At 40.0% G+C, this 17,064-nt stretch overlaps 1 protein-coding gene across 1 annotated transcript in view; it reads left to right on the top strand.

The window, feature by feature from the left end:
* Positions 1-9,531: 9,531 nt before the first annotated feature.
* The window catches only part of FGF12 (fibroblast growth factor 12), a 441,503-nt gene continuing 433,970 nt past the window's right edge, over positions 9,532-17,064 (top strand). The window contains exons 1-2 of the mRNA XM_081139424.1: positions 9,532-9,631; positions 9,774-9,916. Of these exons, the coding sequence (XP_080995550.1) occupies positions 9,904-9,916 (13 nt within the window). The 5' untranslated portion in view covers positions 9,532-9,631; positions 9,774-9,903. The remainder of the gene's footprint in view (positions 9,632-9,773; positions 9,917-17,064) is intronic.

Here is a 17,064-nt window from a genome sequence, read left to right as displayed (position 1 = left end):
GAGAAGCAGTTCCAGCCATCCCATTAGGGGTGAGTTAATTAAATGTTTGACCAAATAGAGCAGGCTAATTTTTAAGTTGATAATTTTGTATGGCCCGCGAATGATGTTATAAATATCCAAATGGTCCTTGGCAAAAAAAAAAAGTTCCCCACGCCTGCATAGGGTGCCCTGTCTCTTCTTTAACTGGTAAAGAAATGCACTCCCTCTCTTGAGCTCCTGTAGCACTGGTTTATCCAAACACTGGGTGGAAGATGTTCTACCTACCACATAAAATGTCCTTGAGGCCCATGCAAAGATCAGATCTTCAATTCTGAAAGTAACTATTTAGGTTTCTAACTCTATAGCTCACTGGCTCTGTAATTTGGGCAAATAGTATATCTTCTTGGAGCCTCAGTTTCTTATCAGTGTTATTATGTTGATTTAATTAGGTAGTGCATATAAAGTACTCAGCATGATGTTAGACAAAAATTAAGATGTTTATTCAATTCAATGTATGGAATCCATAATATAAGTAAGTATAAAGATAAGCTGGCCAAGTATCTTAAAATAGGTTTTAGAGGCTACTTTCAACTTGAGAAAGAAGTTTGACTTCCTACGTTGTCACACCGTCCTTTAGATAAGTTCTCTGAGGCCACACAAGAACAAGTCATTCTCCTCCCTTAGCAATTTTATGATATGAGTGATAAAATCACAACATTTTAATCTTATTGGATACATAAACCACAAAGAAAGATGCTTAACTTAATTTTATAAACTTATTTGATTTTTCTCAGATTGATACCTCTTCTGAATTCTGATTTTCATCTTATAATTAAGATGAATAAACCATTTGTTTTTTTTCAATTTTCTTTCATTTTTGTTGCATTTAGACTCCCCTTGTCCTCCATTCAGGGCCTGGGTGATATTTGTTGCATAAGCTCCACCCTTTAAAATAATTAAGAAACAAAACTCAAATGTAAGAAGGCACCATTCTCTTGGTGATTCTCCCATCTCTATCTATGCTGCCCCCAAATGTTTGCTTTCTGTACTTCTAAGGCATTAGTCTTTTGGCACTATTATCTGGAGCAAATAATGCTGAGTGCAATAACAGCAAATGATTTGGTATGTGCATCAATGTGGAAATGGATTTACAAATACACAGTAATGTATCCTGCAAGAATATGTCATCTTTTTAAATGTGCTTTCCTAACATACTTACATTCAGTTGAGAAAACACCACACCCATTATTAGAAAGATAGAGTGGCTCTTTGTATTCTGGGAGGATTCTTGACAGATGATTGCTTTATTTAGCTAGGGAAGCTAACATTTCACTTAAAGGGGGAAGGAAAACTCTCCATTCAGGGATAAAACCAAGAATTGAGGTATTTAAGTTCCCTGGTTAAGATGAGAAATTATAATTGGGACAAAACTGAAGGGAGTGAGTAACAGGACCAAACAGTAATATTTAATTATATTCAGAACTTGATACCAGAAAATAAAAATCCATGGGATACGTGTCATTCATGCATTGATTTGTCCAAATCATTTCCTCTTCCCTTGACTGAGTTAGCATGTGGGTTCAGCTCATGGAGGTCTATCCAAGCATGGAGATTGTTAATGAGGGGTTTGTGTGTGTGTGTGTATGTGTGTGTAAGTGGTATTGAGAGGGGGGAGGTAAACAGTTAGGGAGGTGGGAAATCCCAAGACCAGAGGGAGAAGAAAGAGACTGAAAAAAGCTGAAGTCTAAGAATACAGAAGTGGAAAACATTGTTTCTCCAACCTGGAGATTCAGAGAGAAAGAGCAGAACTACATAGTAGATCTAGTGTAGAGCAAGCGCTGATATTTAAAGCGAGTCAGACATATAAATAAATGATAAACACGCATGAGCAATCCTGAAAATACTATGAAGGTTCAGAGGTTTCTCAGGGGAACATTTTAACTGGATTTTGAAGGCTAAGGAAGTTTCCTAGGCTGAGAAGGAGTGAACCCAACGGTTCCATCCGATTCTACAGCTCTGTGAGACTGAGCTGTCCTCCTTTATTTATTATAGCCTTGAGTCAACTGCTAACTTGTTTTGTTGACATGATGTAGAGGGTGAACAATTAAAAAACAAGCGAAAAGGGTAGGGAGACAGTGAGGCAAGCGGAAAGAGACAATCTGGAGAGGATTCGCAACTCTTTCCGCAGTGGTCGAATGGCATTAATGGGGCCTAGCAGACTATTTTTTCTTCATTTCAACCTAGTCTCTGTTTTGTACTCAAGTGCTTTGTACCTCATCAACACAGGGAATAAAGAGACTGGGAGACAGTGATTAAAAGGATTGGCTTTGGAGTCAAGAAATTCCAAGTTCATATCCAAAGTCTTACCCTACAGGTTTCTTATAAAACTAAAGGAGCCCTAGTGGTCCCTTTGAGCTCCGACATTGGTGCCAAAAGGAATGTGACATCCTGTGATAGCCAAGGGCCAGCACGCTCTCTAGTGAGGAGTGGTGCTGTGTCCACATACATAAACTCCCAGTGTTAGGGCCAGAAGGAATTTACAGGCTCTTTTGTCTAATTCCTTTCTTTAATAGAGGAAGAAACCAAGATTAAGTCTCAACCCTCTCCAATAGCTTTCTTGTAACAGCTATTAATTATTAACTATTAATCCCTTGTGATTCTTCAGAGAGAAGGAAAAAAATGCTTGTTGAATGAAATTAGAAGAGATTGGGCAGGCTGAATGAAACGTTTGCCAGTTATAATGTATAGGCATAAATTTAAAATCAAATGAAAAGCAGGATATATACATTGAGATAGACCTCATATGACTGACAGAAGGCGTGGGAACATCAGCAGCATCATGATCTCACAACCTCAAGATCTAGAAATCAGTACACGAACGAGCCCTCTGTGCACAACAGCAGCCTGAGTTCCACCTCTACATACAACACTCATCTTTGCTTTCTTAACAGCTAGTACAATAGGGTCATCTCAGTGGGTTAAATGATTAAAGAGGGGGAAAATGACAATGTAAAGAATTTTGGAAAGTACTTTTTTAAAGAGCATAAATGCAAAAATCCATTTGCTTTTATTTTTTGGATAAATTGTGGAGTGTCAGTATTATCAGCATTTGGTCATGATCCTCCAAGTCCATGTTAATAATGCCCTTGGGTTAATACACCTGTGGGATCCATTATGCTATTGTATTCTTTTGCTGTTATTTAATTTCATTTGGCTGAAATTACTCATTAATTTTTTCCTTCCATTATAATAGCATAGTTTTTGGCACCAGTAATATGGCTAATTGCTTCATTTTTGCATTTTACTTTGCCTGAGTAGCTGCAGCCACTGAGTGAATAGAGGTTTGAATATAAATATAAACCAGAAAGATTTTCACCAAGTAAGAGCACTGGTAGTGATAGAAATCTTTGCTATTATTCATTGCGCACATGACACACTTGTGCCACATCAATGAGGCATCATGTAGGATACATTATAGAGGTTGTTTATTGCCGGTAATATACTTAGTGTAGTTACCATTTTTCAGTTCTTCAATAAAAATTTCCAGTTGTGTTTAACAAGTGAAATGAATAGAGTTCTGAAATCACAGTTTGCAGTGTAATACAAACAAATAGGACAAATCTTCCAACCAAAGAATGCATACAATGTGCATACCATTATGGAGAAAGCTGTAAGGAAATGGAGCATCGGTAGACTGGTCTCCTAAGCTTGTTTGTAAGTTGCCACTTGACTTGGGCAAAGTTGTTTTTCCCCTACTTTGAGTCTCAACTCAATTTTCACTTTTGTATCATTTTTGGACTATAAGATTTATGAAGTTTCTTCTAGCTGTGAAACTACAATGTAAAGTGAGTCCACCGACTACTGGTATACCCCAACACCTAGACTAGTATCTGGTAGGTTCTCAATAAATATTTATTAAATGAATTAATGTTGACTTTTGTTGTTGTTAATCCTCATTTGAGGATATTTTTTCCATTGCTTTTCAGAGAGAGTGGAAGAGAAGGAGGGAGGGGGAGAGAGAGGGGTCAGTTGTCTCCTGCATGTGCCCTGACCAAGGGTGGGGAGCAAACCCACAACCTAGGTATGTGCCCTTGACTGGGAATGGAACCTGTGACCCTTCGGTGTGCAGTCTGGAGCTCTAACCACTGACCCACAACAACTAAGGCTAATGTTGACTTTTTAGAACTACTTATTCATGTCCTATTTTTACCAGAAAAAAATATTGAGCATTCGTTCTTTTGAGATTTGTGTTGTGGAGAGTATAGGGTGAGGAAATGGCTTTATCGCAAATGTCTATATTCATTCGAGGCAGCATTGTAATGGTGCATCTTTAGACTAAAACGTGATGTATGTTAATCTACTCTTATCACAGAACTTGAGGATTGGGTTGGTCTTCATAATGATCCCAACCAGATTTAAGAATTTACTTTTGTATGTCATTTTGCCATGTTATTTCTTATCCCCAGAATGAAAAGGGGCAATTAGTTGAAAAGTGTTTCCCCTCTAGTAATCTGTTGGAACTTATTTCAACCTGTGTCTACTTGGGTCCTAAACATTAGCGAGATTGGCACACCCCATTTTAAATAGGCACCACACCAGTGTAACAGATGGTCCTTGAAACTGTCAGTTAATAGCTTATATAAAAATCCCTAATATTGTCAAGTGGACAAAGGCCTTAGCAAGAAATGTCCAAAATGTTTGTCGGTTGGCCTCCAGATGCCTTACCTATGCATCATTACTTTGCCTCACCTCTCTGTAAGTCTCTGTAGACTCTTAATAGCCTCCAGAGAAATTACTGTCAAAGGATGTAGGCAAGTGATTCCTTGGCAAGATACACCCAGATGACCTGCATCTTCTTTTGCCACTTCCCATCTTTTATAGACTGTTCCTTATATCCGTCGCATACCTGCAGCCTATATCATTTCTGTCAAAACTTTATCACTTGCCATTTTCTTCCTAGGAAGACTGTACTTCACCCTCACTCAGGAAGGAGGTAGAAGCCTCGCACCTGGTGTGCAATAAAGACAGTCAGCTTTCTGAGGGACACTGCCCGGCCTCTACAGCACTGCTCCTCTCACATGGCTTTGCCACATTAGCTCACCATCTTTTTTTCTTTGAAATGTTTGCCATCTACATTATTCTTCCTTCTTCTATAACTAATTTCTTCCAACTTCCTAGACTCTTTGTGAAGACATGGCCCACGTAATAGTCTGCCTAAGAGATACTTGAACCTAGGCCCGGTAATTTATGGGTTTTGCCCAAGAGTAAACACTGCACGCATTTGTTAACTTCCTCTTGATAATCTTGCTGCCTGTTGCAGGTTATTTATGATCCTGTTTATGTCATCAGGATTGCTGATTGTTGTCTTCCACTTGCCAGATGAACTGGCTTTGAGGTCATGAAAGAGCTTTATTTCATTAAACTCATTTACTCATCAAGTATTAAATAAAACCTTCTAAGTTCCACACACTGTTCTAGATGCCGGAGATACAACAGTGAACAAACGGACATGGTCCTTATCTTTGTGGAGCTTACGTTCTTATGACAGCTTGGAACTGACACTCTCGGTAGAGACTGTGAGCTAATCACCTGTTCTGACCTATAGTGAATACTCATTTTTGGTGATGAGTTGATTTCACCGTCATCACCAAAAACAGTTCTAAATGGTGAACTCTTATTTTCTTTACAATAGATTATCCAATTATAAAAGATGAATAGTAAGAAAATAATTGGGCCCAAAGAAAATGTCACAAATTCCTCTCAATTTATATTTGGCACTCTGCGAGAATACAGTGAGTATATGGGGAAAAATCTATATGGGCTTGTAATTGACTTGACATATTATTGAGACTTTAAATTGCTAATTATAATGTAACACATTGCTGTTCATCCCACTTATTTATGTTGTTTCTGTACATTCTAGTGGGAACCAAAGCTAGAGAATCTGAATATTCACACATAGCCAATCCATTACATGGGTTAACCACAATCAGGCTGCAGTGTCAGTGTTGGTGATGCTACTCTGATTCAATTGTGTAGCATTAATAATATGGACATATAATTTATTGTTCAAACTTAGACAGTTTTTGATGATGAAAGGGGACACCCCAAATATAAGAGATCTAATTCCACCTAATCTTGGCATTTTGAAATAGCGAATTACCAGGCTACTCGTCTATTTCCCCCTTTTCAAGTTCTCCATCAAGCAAGTTCATCATAACTAGGTCAAATGATTTCTTGACACTTTCATAAGGGGATTCTGCCCTTATATCCTCTCCCACTTTGGTAGTGGAGGTGGTGGGGGATTAGACCCCTATCTTTTTTTTTTTAACAAAAGGGGGAAGACCTTGAAGGCTTCTAGCCTCTAACTTTTAAAACCTACAGGCTGGCTAACTGCCCAGCCTCTTCTGGGCTCCCATGCCAACTGTGATTGTCTCTATCTTATACCTTACTATATATTTAAAATTATTTATGTTCTATCACCTTAAATAAGCTTTATGCTTCTATAGGGGAGTGGTCATGTTTTATTCATATGTAACCTCTCTGTGCCTCTGGTTGCTCATCTTTAAAATACATGCAATAGTACTAACTTCATAGAATTTTATAAAGATAAAATTAACTAAAACATTTGGAATCCTTATAATAGTGCCTGGCACATAGTAAGCTCACAGTAGTGTTAGCTCAATATTATTATCACCATTACTTGTTATCATGGTACCTATAGTCAATGTCATATACACAAAACATGTATGTTAAATATTATAATACACCAAACATTTACTACTGTTTTCTATATTCAAGAGACGCTATCCACTACAAAGATGAATCAGGAACCCATTTTTAGTAAGGATGGGGAATAGGAATGAGACATGCACATAAATAATTATAATACAAAATAGTAATAGGTGATGTAAGAGGTAAAGATATAGCAATATGGTTATTTTTTAATAAAAAATGTTTTCTGATTAAAAGGATCTGGGAAGATTGTAGGAGTGAGATGAAATTTAGTTGAATCTTGAGGAAGATATAAGGTTTAGATATGTTCTCATTTGTGTTAGAGGTGAAGATATTCCAAGGATGACTATGTAAGTAAAGGTGGAAAAGGAAACTCTTGAGGTTTGCTTAGGGTAATGGCAAGTATTGTCTAGGAGTTAAGCTTGGAGAAGCCTTGAAAGGTGGTCTGGAACTAGGTAGTGGAAAGGTCTTGAATGTCAGACCACAGATTTTCTATTACATTTGCTTTAGGTCCCATTTAAGAAAGCATCTTGGTTTTTAAAATTGTGAATGAAAATCATGAAAATTCATGAACTAGGGGACTCTCCCTGTTCTTGTTCACTGTAGGTAATGGGGAGGTGTTTACATAAGAAATCATCCTGGAGTAGATGGATCACCTCTGCCTCTGAGGCAGGACCCTCAGGTTCTGAGCCTGGCTCTGCTCCACTATGTGACTCTTATCAAGTCAAGCACCCTCCCTGCCTCTCCATCTATAAAATAGTAGCTATTAAGGATGTAGATAGATGGACTCTAAAGCTGTTTTCTTTTCTAAAACTTTTAAGAGGGAAAGTGTTAGGACCAGAAGATATTTATCCCAATGAAATAGACTACTATTCTTTTCTTTTTTGAGAAATCAGCCTTAGTAGTTGCTTTAATATATTTATATTTTAAACAACAAATATTTGCACATTATAGCAAAAGAAGATAAGGAAAGAGAAGAACATAAAACCACCCATAATACTGTCCCTAACAGTTCTACACACATTCTGCTCTGATAGTTTTTGTCAGATGCCCCTTTCTGGGTCCAGCAGTACCACCAACCTAGTCCCCTTTCCTCTGGTCTCTTCCTCACCTCTTGGTTGATGTCTCTCTCATGTGTGTTCTTGGGTATACTTCTCTTTCTAACCATTCACCTCTCTGTTTTTTTTCTTCTCTATCTTTCTCTTCATCCACCTGTCTTCATATATACGTATACTCATCATAATATTTTACCAGATTGTGATAGTGAGAAAATAAGTATCAGGTGAGCTTCATTAAGAACACGTTTAAGGAAGTAATAGACTATTGTTCTTAAGGAACAACTCTACTCTCACCCTTAGCCTACTTCCTAAACCTATCAAAATTTAAAGAAATCCCGAGTTTAGTGATTTTTTTCGAATATTTACTTGGGCATGCAATTGAAGAGCCCAAAGGTTAGCAGACCCTAGGTTTTGGCCTCTGTAATCCCACACTCCAGGGTTTTAATTCCTTAGTGCTTCATGGAGGAAGGCTTTGTTAAACCACAGCAGTTCATCAGCAGGAGCCCTCCACTAATAAATGTCCCAGTCTGGCTGAACCGCCATGATTAATATTTGTAATCAAGGCCTTCCAGCACTGGAAAATCCCAGGATGACTTCTGAATCACCAGAAGATTGAATTAGAGTCAGCCTCAGGTTTCTTGTTGGGAGTACATTTTATTGTATTTCAGTGTTTTGAAAATTGGGATTAGAAGTCTATGGAGGGATCGTTGTGTAACGTGGAGTGTGATTAATCTGCGCATCTCTCTTCTTAGCCACTCCACGCTACAGAGTTTTCTAGATTTGTTTTTATGCCTGAGAATAAGACTGCTATTCTCAAGGAGAGGATATTCTCTTGGGAGAATTTGGACTATTGTAAGAAAAATAGGTAGTAAACACACATTTATTTCCAATTAAACATTTTGCAGATAAAGTAAATATAGTGTGGGCTTTCAAAATACACTGATAGGAAAGTGGTACTTCAAGGAACTTTTGGCTTTGCACCCTTTCCTATAGCCTTATACACAAAAACACTCGTCCTCTGCACCTTCATAGAACGATGATATTACAGTTTTAAAGTACTTATGTCAATAAGGTGCCTCCTCACTTTTGGAGACTCTACTTATTGGTAGATTGTTGGAAAAAAGCTAAAAAAAGCACCCCAAAATGTCCTCAGTGACGTTATTTGGAGAACTTTCCAAGCCTGGAGCCTGCTCATGGAAGTTTTGGGGTGGGGGCAAAGGGGACCTCAGGGAGGCAAGAAAATTCAAGTCTGAGCAGCAAAGAAGTGGGAGAATACTAGGCTTTGTTAGCTCCAGGGCTACTCCCATCCCATCCCCCCCAAAACAAAACAAAAACAAATAGGGGAATGCAAAGAGAAATATAAACCCTGTGGGGGAAGTGGGTCCGCGAGGGGGAAGCGGACACCTGGAAAGTTACTGCAGCAGCGAGGAGAGAACCCCAAATTATGACCCTTCAGGAGGACTCCTCAATCTCCCTCTCTTTCCCCCCTCCCTCTGCCTTCTGAACAAAACTGCATCCAGCTCGGGGGCCATACCGTAATCCATCCTGGAAAATCCTGTGGGACCGGAGGGCGCAGCCCAACCCAATCCATTTTCTAGTTTGCAAAGGAAAATCCAGTCCGGTGTTTATTTTTTGCATTGCTTCCCAGCCGCTCAGCCGGGATGACCGGGACCGTGTTGGGGAGCGAAGCGCGGGGGGCGGGGGGCGGGGGGCGGCGGGGCGCGGAGGGAGGGCGCTCTGCGCATGCGTGCCAGCGCCCGGGCGACTCGCACATCCCGCGAGCGGAGTGGGATGATCTGTCACTACACCTGCAGCGCCGAGCTCGGAGGACAGCTCCCGCGGGCGGCCCCCAGGCCCAGGTAACCCCCGAGCGGGCGCGTGCACGCATCCCCACGCCGCGGGCGTCGCGGTCTCTCCCCCGTAGAGGCGATCTGCTGCCGCTGCGAGGCGTCCTTTGGCGGCTGCTTGCAGCTTCAGGGTTTAAGAAATCCCATCTTTCAGGAAGCCCGAGTGGAAGGAAGGAAGTACGGGCGAAATCATCAGATTGGCTTCCCAGGTCTGGGCATCTGAAGCGGGCCCCCACCTTCCGGCCAACTTCCATTGAACTTCCCAGCACTCCGAGGGCACCGACATGGAGAGCAAAGGTATGTCGCCGTCGCCTCCGGGGGACTTGCCCTGCGGGTGCGTGTGGCCGGGGCAGCCCTCGGCGAGGGGACTGCAGTGCCTGGGGAGCGAGCACCTACCAGGTCGCTCGGAGGAGATGCTGTGCCCGCTGCAGCACCGGGAACCCTGGCAGGAGGGCCACTTCTTTTTAACTCCCACAGCTGGGAAGACGGTGTTTAATACTCCATCAGCTGCTTAGTGAAGTGTGATGAGTTGTTTTTATTTATTCTTTTTTGGGGTAGGGGAGGTGGGGAGAGTCTTCAGCTGGTGGGGGAGGAGAGCTGTGTTGGTAAAGCAGTTTCTCTTCTATGGAACGGATGAGCTCGAATAAACAGAATTCATTTGCTTCAGCACTGCTGACAGGCACGTTTGTATCTGATATCCAATAATGCATTGCTATAAAAAATGTTTGGATTGCTCCACCCCCACCCCACGAAGATGGTATTTCTGGGTGTGTATGACCACATCCTACTGCATTTGCAATAGATATCAGCAGGGAAATTGGGTCTATTTGAAACAGCATGCGTTAGAACTGACCTCTAAGAAGAACAGTGTATCGGGAGTACTGCTTGACTCCCGAGCATGATGCGTTTACTAGTTGTGGACATGTATATATTAATATTCTCCTCCTAAGCAGTTCTGTATGATGTACACCTAGTAACTGGGAAACGAACTGTAAAATTCAACTTTGGATGGCATATTTAATACAAGAAACCAAAATGGCTATGAAAACTGTAAGATTGGGTATCCTTTGAGTTTAACTCCATCTATGCAGGTCTTTTCTCTCTCCTCCTCTCCCTCCTTCTTAAAACACCCACCAGACTGCAAGAGCCTTAGGTGATGTGGTCAGACACCCAGTAGGAATACTGGATATACTCGATTCTGGTGAAATCAGAAGAAATGATGTCAACTTTAATGAAACTATATTCATTACCAAGCAGCAGAGAAGCTATATTTGAAACAAGGTTTTATTTTTAAACCAGGAATGTCAGTCATTGTGCTAATGTGTTCAGGATCAGGGAATGGTGGTGCATTTCATATCTCTGGGCTGATTAATAAGACTAGCATGTTGAATGACAGAAGGTATATGTTCAAAAAAGTATTTTAAGTATTTAATCAATAGGGTTAACTATTTGAACCTTGGTAAGCATTTGCAGTATGAAAAGAACTGAATCGACATCAATTCAGGCTAGCTGGCAATTTTCAGTTTAGAAAAATTATTCTTGTGATTCTCTGATGGACATTTCCATGACTAACAATAATGTACATATATGAGAAAATCCATGTCTATAAGTATAATGAGGCATATATTTATTAACTTTATTGTAGACTCCATTTTAAAATGAGAAACCAATCTTAGAGAGGTCTATAATATTCCAGTTCATTAAGTATTTCTGGAACATAAAGTTAATGACAGAGAGAGCATCCTTTTACTATGAAACAGTTTCCGTATGTGTGCTTAGAGGACACCTGCTAGTCGGTTATTAACTTGTTCTCTCTTTTATTTTTGACAAGGATTCTTGGTAACATTTAGCTCCAGTTTATATACTAGTTCCTGGCCCATCATGAAGAGGATGTATCTCTTAGCAATACATTTTTATTTGCCTTCCTTTCCCTTAAAATATACTACATGCCACTCAGAGTTCCAGGTGGTTTATATCTCAAATTGACAGCACAGAGTTCTAGATATTCTGCCATTCTTGGGAGTTTTGAAAGGAGAAAGAATCTGAAAAATATATCTGAGAAGGATCAGGCAAGAACTTCTGTGCTTATCCAAAAAAACAGTGACACAGGCATGAATCACAGCATTGACCAAAAGGCAATGAAAAATTTTGTCCCAAGCCAATAGTGTGGTAATTTTGCAGAGGTACCATAATTGCCTCACACAAAAGACATGATGAAAGTTTTTATGTGTGTTAGTTCTTGGATTTCCCTTACAAAGCTGAATTAGCCAGGTAGTGATCACATTAAGAATGGATACTTTTTCCCCCATATTGGCCTTATTTTCTAAGTTGATGCCAATAGCACAGCTAAAACTTGTAGCTAACTTAAAATTTTTATTATAGAAGGAAAAAAAGAGTATATTGAGAGGTGTGTATCTGTATCCCATTCAAATTAGTTCATCTTTTATACTTTTTGCTGCTATATACAGACTTCTTTCCCCAACTGATTCACATCTGTTTCTAGGAAGGTGTTCCCAAGTATAAGTACATGTGATTGTTTTTTCTACTGGAAACTCTTTTAAGGTAGATTAAAAAAGCACTATGGCATGATTCATTTGAGGGTTCAAGAGTTCTTCATCCCAGATAAAGTTCTAATGGCCCAGTTACTCTTGAATCCTGTCGCTGGCATTTGACAACCTTCACATTACCTCTAGCATTTGAAAATCTTTCTTTGAACACTTGTCCAAGGTCTGTAGCAAGTTGAACTTCAGTTATTTATGAATAAGGTCAATTTTCTTTTGCTTCTTCCTTTTTGCTTTGCATCACTTCCTGTCATCCAGGGTAAAGAAGAGAGGAAAATAAATCAATTGACCTAGCAATCAAGTCATCATCTAATTCCAGTGATCTTTATGCACCAGGGTAATTAATATCACTTCAGAGGTTTGGGCTGGTTGATGCATGGTCTAAACAGCTGTGACATAATTTGTGCCTCGCAGTGGTTCGCAAACTTTGCTGCACATTAAAATCACCTGGCATACTTTCTGACCATCCTCATGCCTAGGTTGTACCCCATGCCAGTTACATCAGAATGTTGGGGTGGAAAAGAGATATAGGTAGTTTTTAAAAGATCCCGGATGCAGCAATGTTTGGGAACCACTGATTTGATAATCAAAATGTGGTTTGAAAACCAGCTTTTTCAACTGCAGAATCTTGTTATTTACTCAGGGGCTATTGAATCAGAATCTTATTTTAACAAAATCCTCAGGTAATTAATTTGTAAATTTGTATGCACATTAAAGTTTGAGAAGCATTGATTTAGAGTGAGGAAAGAGATTTGTTCTATCTATCATCTGTCTATCTATCAATCATCTATCTATCATCTATCTATCTAATCTATTTATCTATCATTATCTATCTATAATTACATACCATCTATCATTATCTATCTATAATTATCTATAATCTTTCTATCAATATCTATCTGTCTTATACACATCCTCTCTCTCTCTCTCTCCCTCTCCTCTTCTTTTCCTCTCCTGTCTACTACATTACATCTGCCTTTGTTTAGCTATGTTCTCAACATCAGGCTGGCATGTTAGAAACACTTGTAGAGCTTTTAAAGCATAAAGATGCTTAGGCCACATCTCTAGACATTCTGTTTTAATTGGTTCTGGAGTGGAACCTGGGCGTTGGTATTTTGAAAAAGCTCCCCAATTGGTGCTAATGGATAGCTAGAGCTAACCACTGGTCTAGGCTTGCTATTCAAGGTGTGGTTCACAGACCACATTAACAGCAACATTAAAGCAGCATGAACATTACTTGGGAACTTGTTAGAAATGCAGAATTTCAGGCCCTTCCCTACATTTACTGAATCACATCTGCAGTTCGTCAAGATCTGCTGGTCATTTATATACACAATAAGTTTAAGAAGCACCGGTCTGGATTTTAGGGAGCTGATTATATCTGAGAATGACTTCAGGCCCCTCAGTAGAGAAGATTTGATATGATCTCACTAATCAATATGGAAGCTCTTGGATCTATAATCATGTATAGGTCTTCTTGTTACATTTGACAGGATATAAATGGAAGGAAAAGAAATAGCCTGTCTCGTGGTTAGATGAGAAAACAAACTCACTTTTAAATACCCTCTTGCTCTTCCTCTAGCCATTTACTTTCTACCCCAATTATCTTGAACCACTTATTTTCTACCTGTTCTGAGCTCCTGACAATGTCTTGGTTTATACCCATGATAGTGTGATATTAGACTTTTTAATCCAGGTACATCTTAGCAGAGTGAATCTAGCTTTACCCTTTCCCCATTGTCATATATCTGTGTTCAGCTCTTTTGAGATTTATTTCATGTGGCCCTTGCTCCGTAAAATCTCCCCTTAACTCCCTATATCTAATTAATGTTTTATTGGCATACTTTATATGACCTAAGTACTTGTCTGTCCCTTATACACTGCCTTTCTTATAATCAGCGTTGTAATTTTTATGCTCTTTATTTAAACAAATGTTTATTGAACACCTGCTATGTTCCCAATGTGCTTAGTTCAGAGACTATAAAAGAAAACTAAGATGCAATCTCTGATCTTAAAGGTCTCACTCTCCCATCTCCTCTAACACATTGTCCTTGTGTGAATAACATACCTGCAGCTGCCCAGGTGCCTGGCTCAGATAAAACATTTCCATTTACCTATGTAAATGGGTACTCTCGGGACTCAGATTGTGGATGTTGAATTGAATAGCCTTGATTAGTTTATCATACCATGCTTGTGCATCAGGAGACTGTAAATTGGGAGAGGCAATATAAGCTTGGCTACCAAGAGGACCACAGAAGCATCAATCTGATTCCAGAACATAGAAGTCAATAACCTGAACTGCTTTCTCTGTAGAGAATGCATTTATGTTCTCAGTGAAGATTCAATTCTTTTCTGGGTTTCACACCATCCATGAGTCCAGCCGGAGCCATGAACTAATGCATTTAATCTATAGAACAGTCATTTCCCTGCAACCAGGATGGTTCACCCCACAGGAGAGAAAGGAAATGTCTATATAGTAACTCATGTAGGGAGCTCGGAAGTGATTTTAAGAAAAGCCACTTTGTGGTTAAAAACAACAACAACTAAAACACTGAGGCCATCATGGTGGGATAAGTAAAATATAATGCAGTAAAAAGCATAATGTGATAGATAGGCATTGGACATAGGAGTTCCCTGTCTTTTCTCCAGCTTTAATGCTATTACACCATGAGACCTTTCAGTTTTCCTCTTGAGTCTCAGGATTCTTAAATATTACAGGAAGTTCATTTTATTTGCCAATATATTTACTGAATTACCACATTGTTCAGGCATATTGTTAAACGCAGGGGATTGAGACATAAAGAGCGCATTGGCTTGCCCTTGGGAACTTACATCCTTGGGATACACGAACAGGCTCGAGAGTTGTGGATTTCTAACATCGCATGTCTCTTACGCATGCCTAACATCATATGTCATTTATCTTTCAGAGTTTGAGTAGATTACCCAGCAGGCTAGAATATAAAATCACCCAGTAATTAATGACCACTAGAGAGGCACTTAACATTCCGTAGCAATAATGCCTCTGTTTCCTTCCTCTTTTGGTTTCTTTAGACAAAATTGTTGTGTGGGAGAACACTTGAACTCAAGCTAAGTATCTACTCTAAAAGCTGTTCCTACGGACTAGATACCTAGCTGGTAATCTACTGTGTGACTTAGGAGGCCATTGTGAGGCTTGTTAGTGTTAGTAAGGAGTCCGGAGGCGGCTAGTGAGTTATCTCCTGTTGTTCTCTTATCCCTGTTTCTTTCCGCCTTCAACCTCTGAAGTGCTACCCCTTCTAGGCATGGTGTTGTGTGCCTACTCAGTGACCGTAATGGCATATTGGGTTTGTTAATATTTGGTTTCCTGATTTTTCATGTATTAACAGCCATAAGTAACATTCATGAGACAGTTTGCATTTTTTCAAAGGGCTTTTATTATGTCATCTCTCTTAAAAGTCTGTGATTAGACATTTTAACTTAATTTTATAGATAACAAAACAGAGGCTCAGAAAGACTAAGTGACTTAGGCAACTCATCTTAACTTTTTCTGTAAAATAAGAATTATTGCACCAACCTCAAGCCCCATACCATAATATCATGAGTATGAAATTAAACTCACCAATAAAGCATTTACAGTTCTTTAGAGTCAGTCTTTCATCATTATTAGCTGCATTTGTCTTTTCACTGGACTGTGAGACCCTGGAGGGGAGATATTGGTCCTTTGCCACCTTTGTAGTTTTAGCAGCAAGCATCCTGCGCAGACACTCAACAAATCATCTCCATTGCCTTCTGCAAAGCAAAGGCTGTCATTTACCAAAAGGAACTTCTTTTGAGCTTATGTTATATATTTTACAGTAACTCCTAGAATATCTCTATTTGTTTCTATGTTGCTCAGGCTTAGTGTGAGGCAGTTATATAACGTCTTGTGGAATTGAGGGTGGAGATATATTGGGTCATGTATTGTACCTTGGATAGGTTTAAAACATAGACTGTAAAATCTGGCCTTGAACAGAGGTTCTTAATCAGGGGTGCACATCCGAATCACCGGCTACCCACCTTACGGTGCACGGGACTCAGATATTTAGAGAGCACCTAGGTGATTAGCATGTACACTCTCAGTTATGGATCCGTAGATCAGCTACAGGGCGGTTACTATGAAACTATAACGTGTACCTGTGTCCCTTATCGGGAACACTCCTGGACTCCCGCTGCCCGGCCTTGACTTTTATCATCCTCCCCTTTGGTGTTAAGAAAGTGTACGTGCAGAAGAGGGACCTAAATTCTGTACTACAGGCTTGGGATAGAGATAGACACGGCCAGGGTCTGAGGCTAGGACGACACGTTGCGTCCCAACGTCTTCACCCTCACCTCCTCCTTAGCATCCTGGCATGCAGAGCACGGTGGGGTTTTTCCCCGGATCTATGTCTGCAGTTCTAATTTTAGTTTGCTCTTCCCTTCAGTTACTTTCTGAAATGGCCTCTGTCTCCTTGTCTCTGGGAGTGTAGGACTCCTACCCGGGCAGACCGTGGTACTTTGGGGCTGTGATGCAACGGATGGTGCCTTGGCAGAAGTCCCAAAGGACACCTGTTGTCTCTCCACAGACACCGTCTTTCTTTAGAATATTCTCTGGCTTGCATTTTACCTGAAGCAAACCCCGCCGCCAGTGATTCAGAGAGGACAGATAATTGATAGCCGGGCTTTCAACTCTGCGAAAGAAGCAAAGGGAAGCTACCGTTCTGTGGTTCGTTTTTTGTTTCTCTTTGTGGACTGGCCATTAGCCTGAGAAGCAGCCCAAAGGGACAAGGCTGCAGGAAAAAAAAAAAATCCAGAAGCTTTCAGAGGCCATTCAGAAGATGACTAAACACATCAAACATTCGCTTAACCAGCAGGCAGGAGGAAGCAGCA

Source organism: Miniopterus schreibersii, assembly GCF_964146895.1.
Source record: "Miniopterus schreibersii genome assembly, chromosome: 5".
NCBI classification, from domain to species: domain Eukaryota; kingdom Metazoa; phylum Chordata; class Mammalia; order Chiroptera; family Miniopteridae; genus Miniopterus; species Miniopterus schreibersii.
Note: the sequence above shows the minus strand (reverse complement) of the source record. Positions and strands in the feature narration are given on the sequence as shown.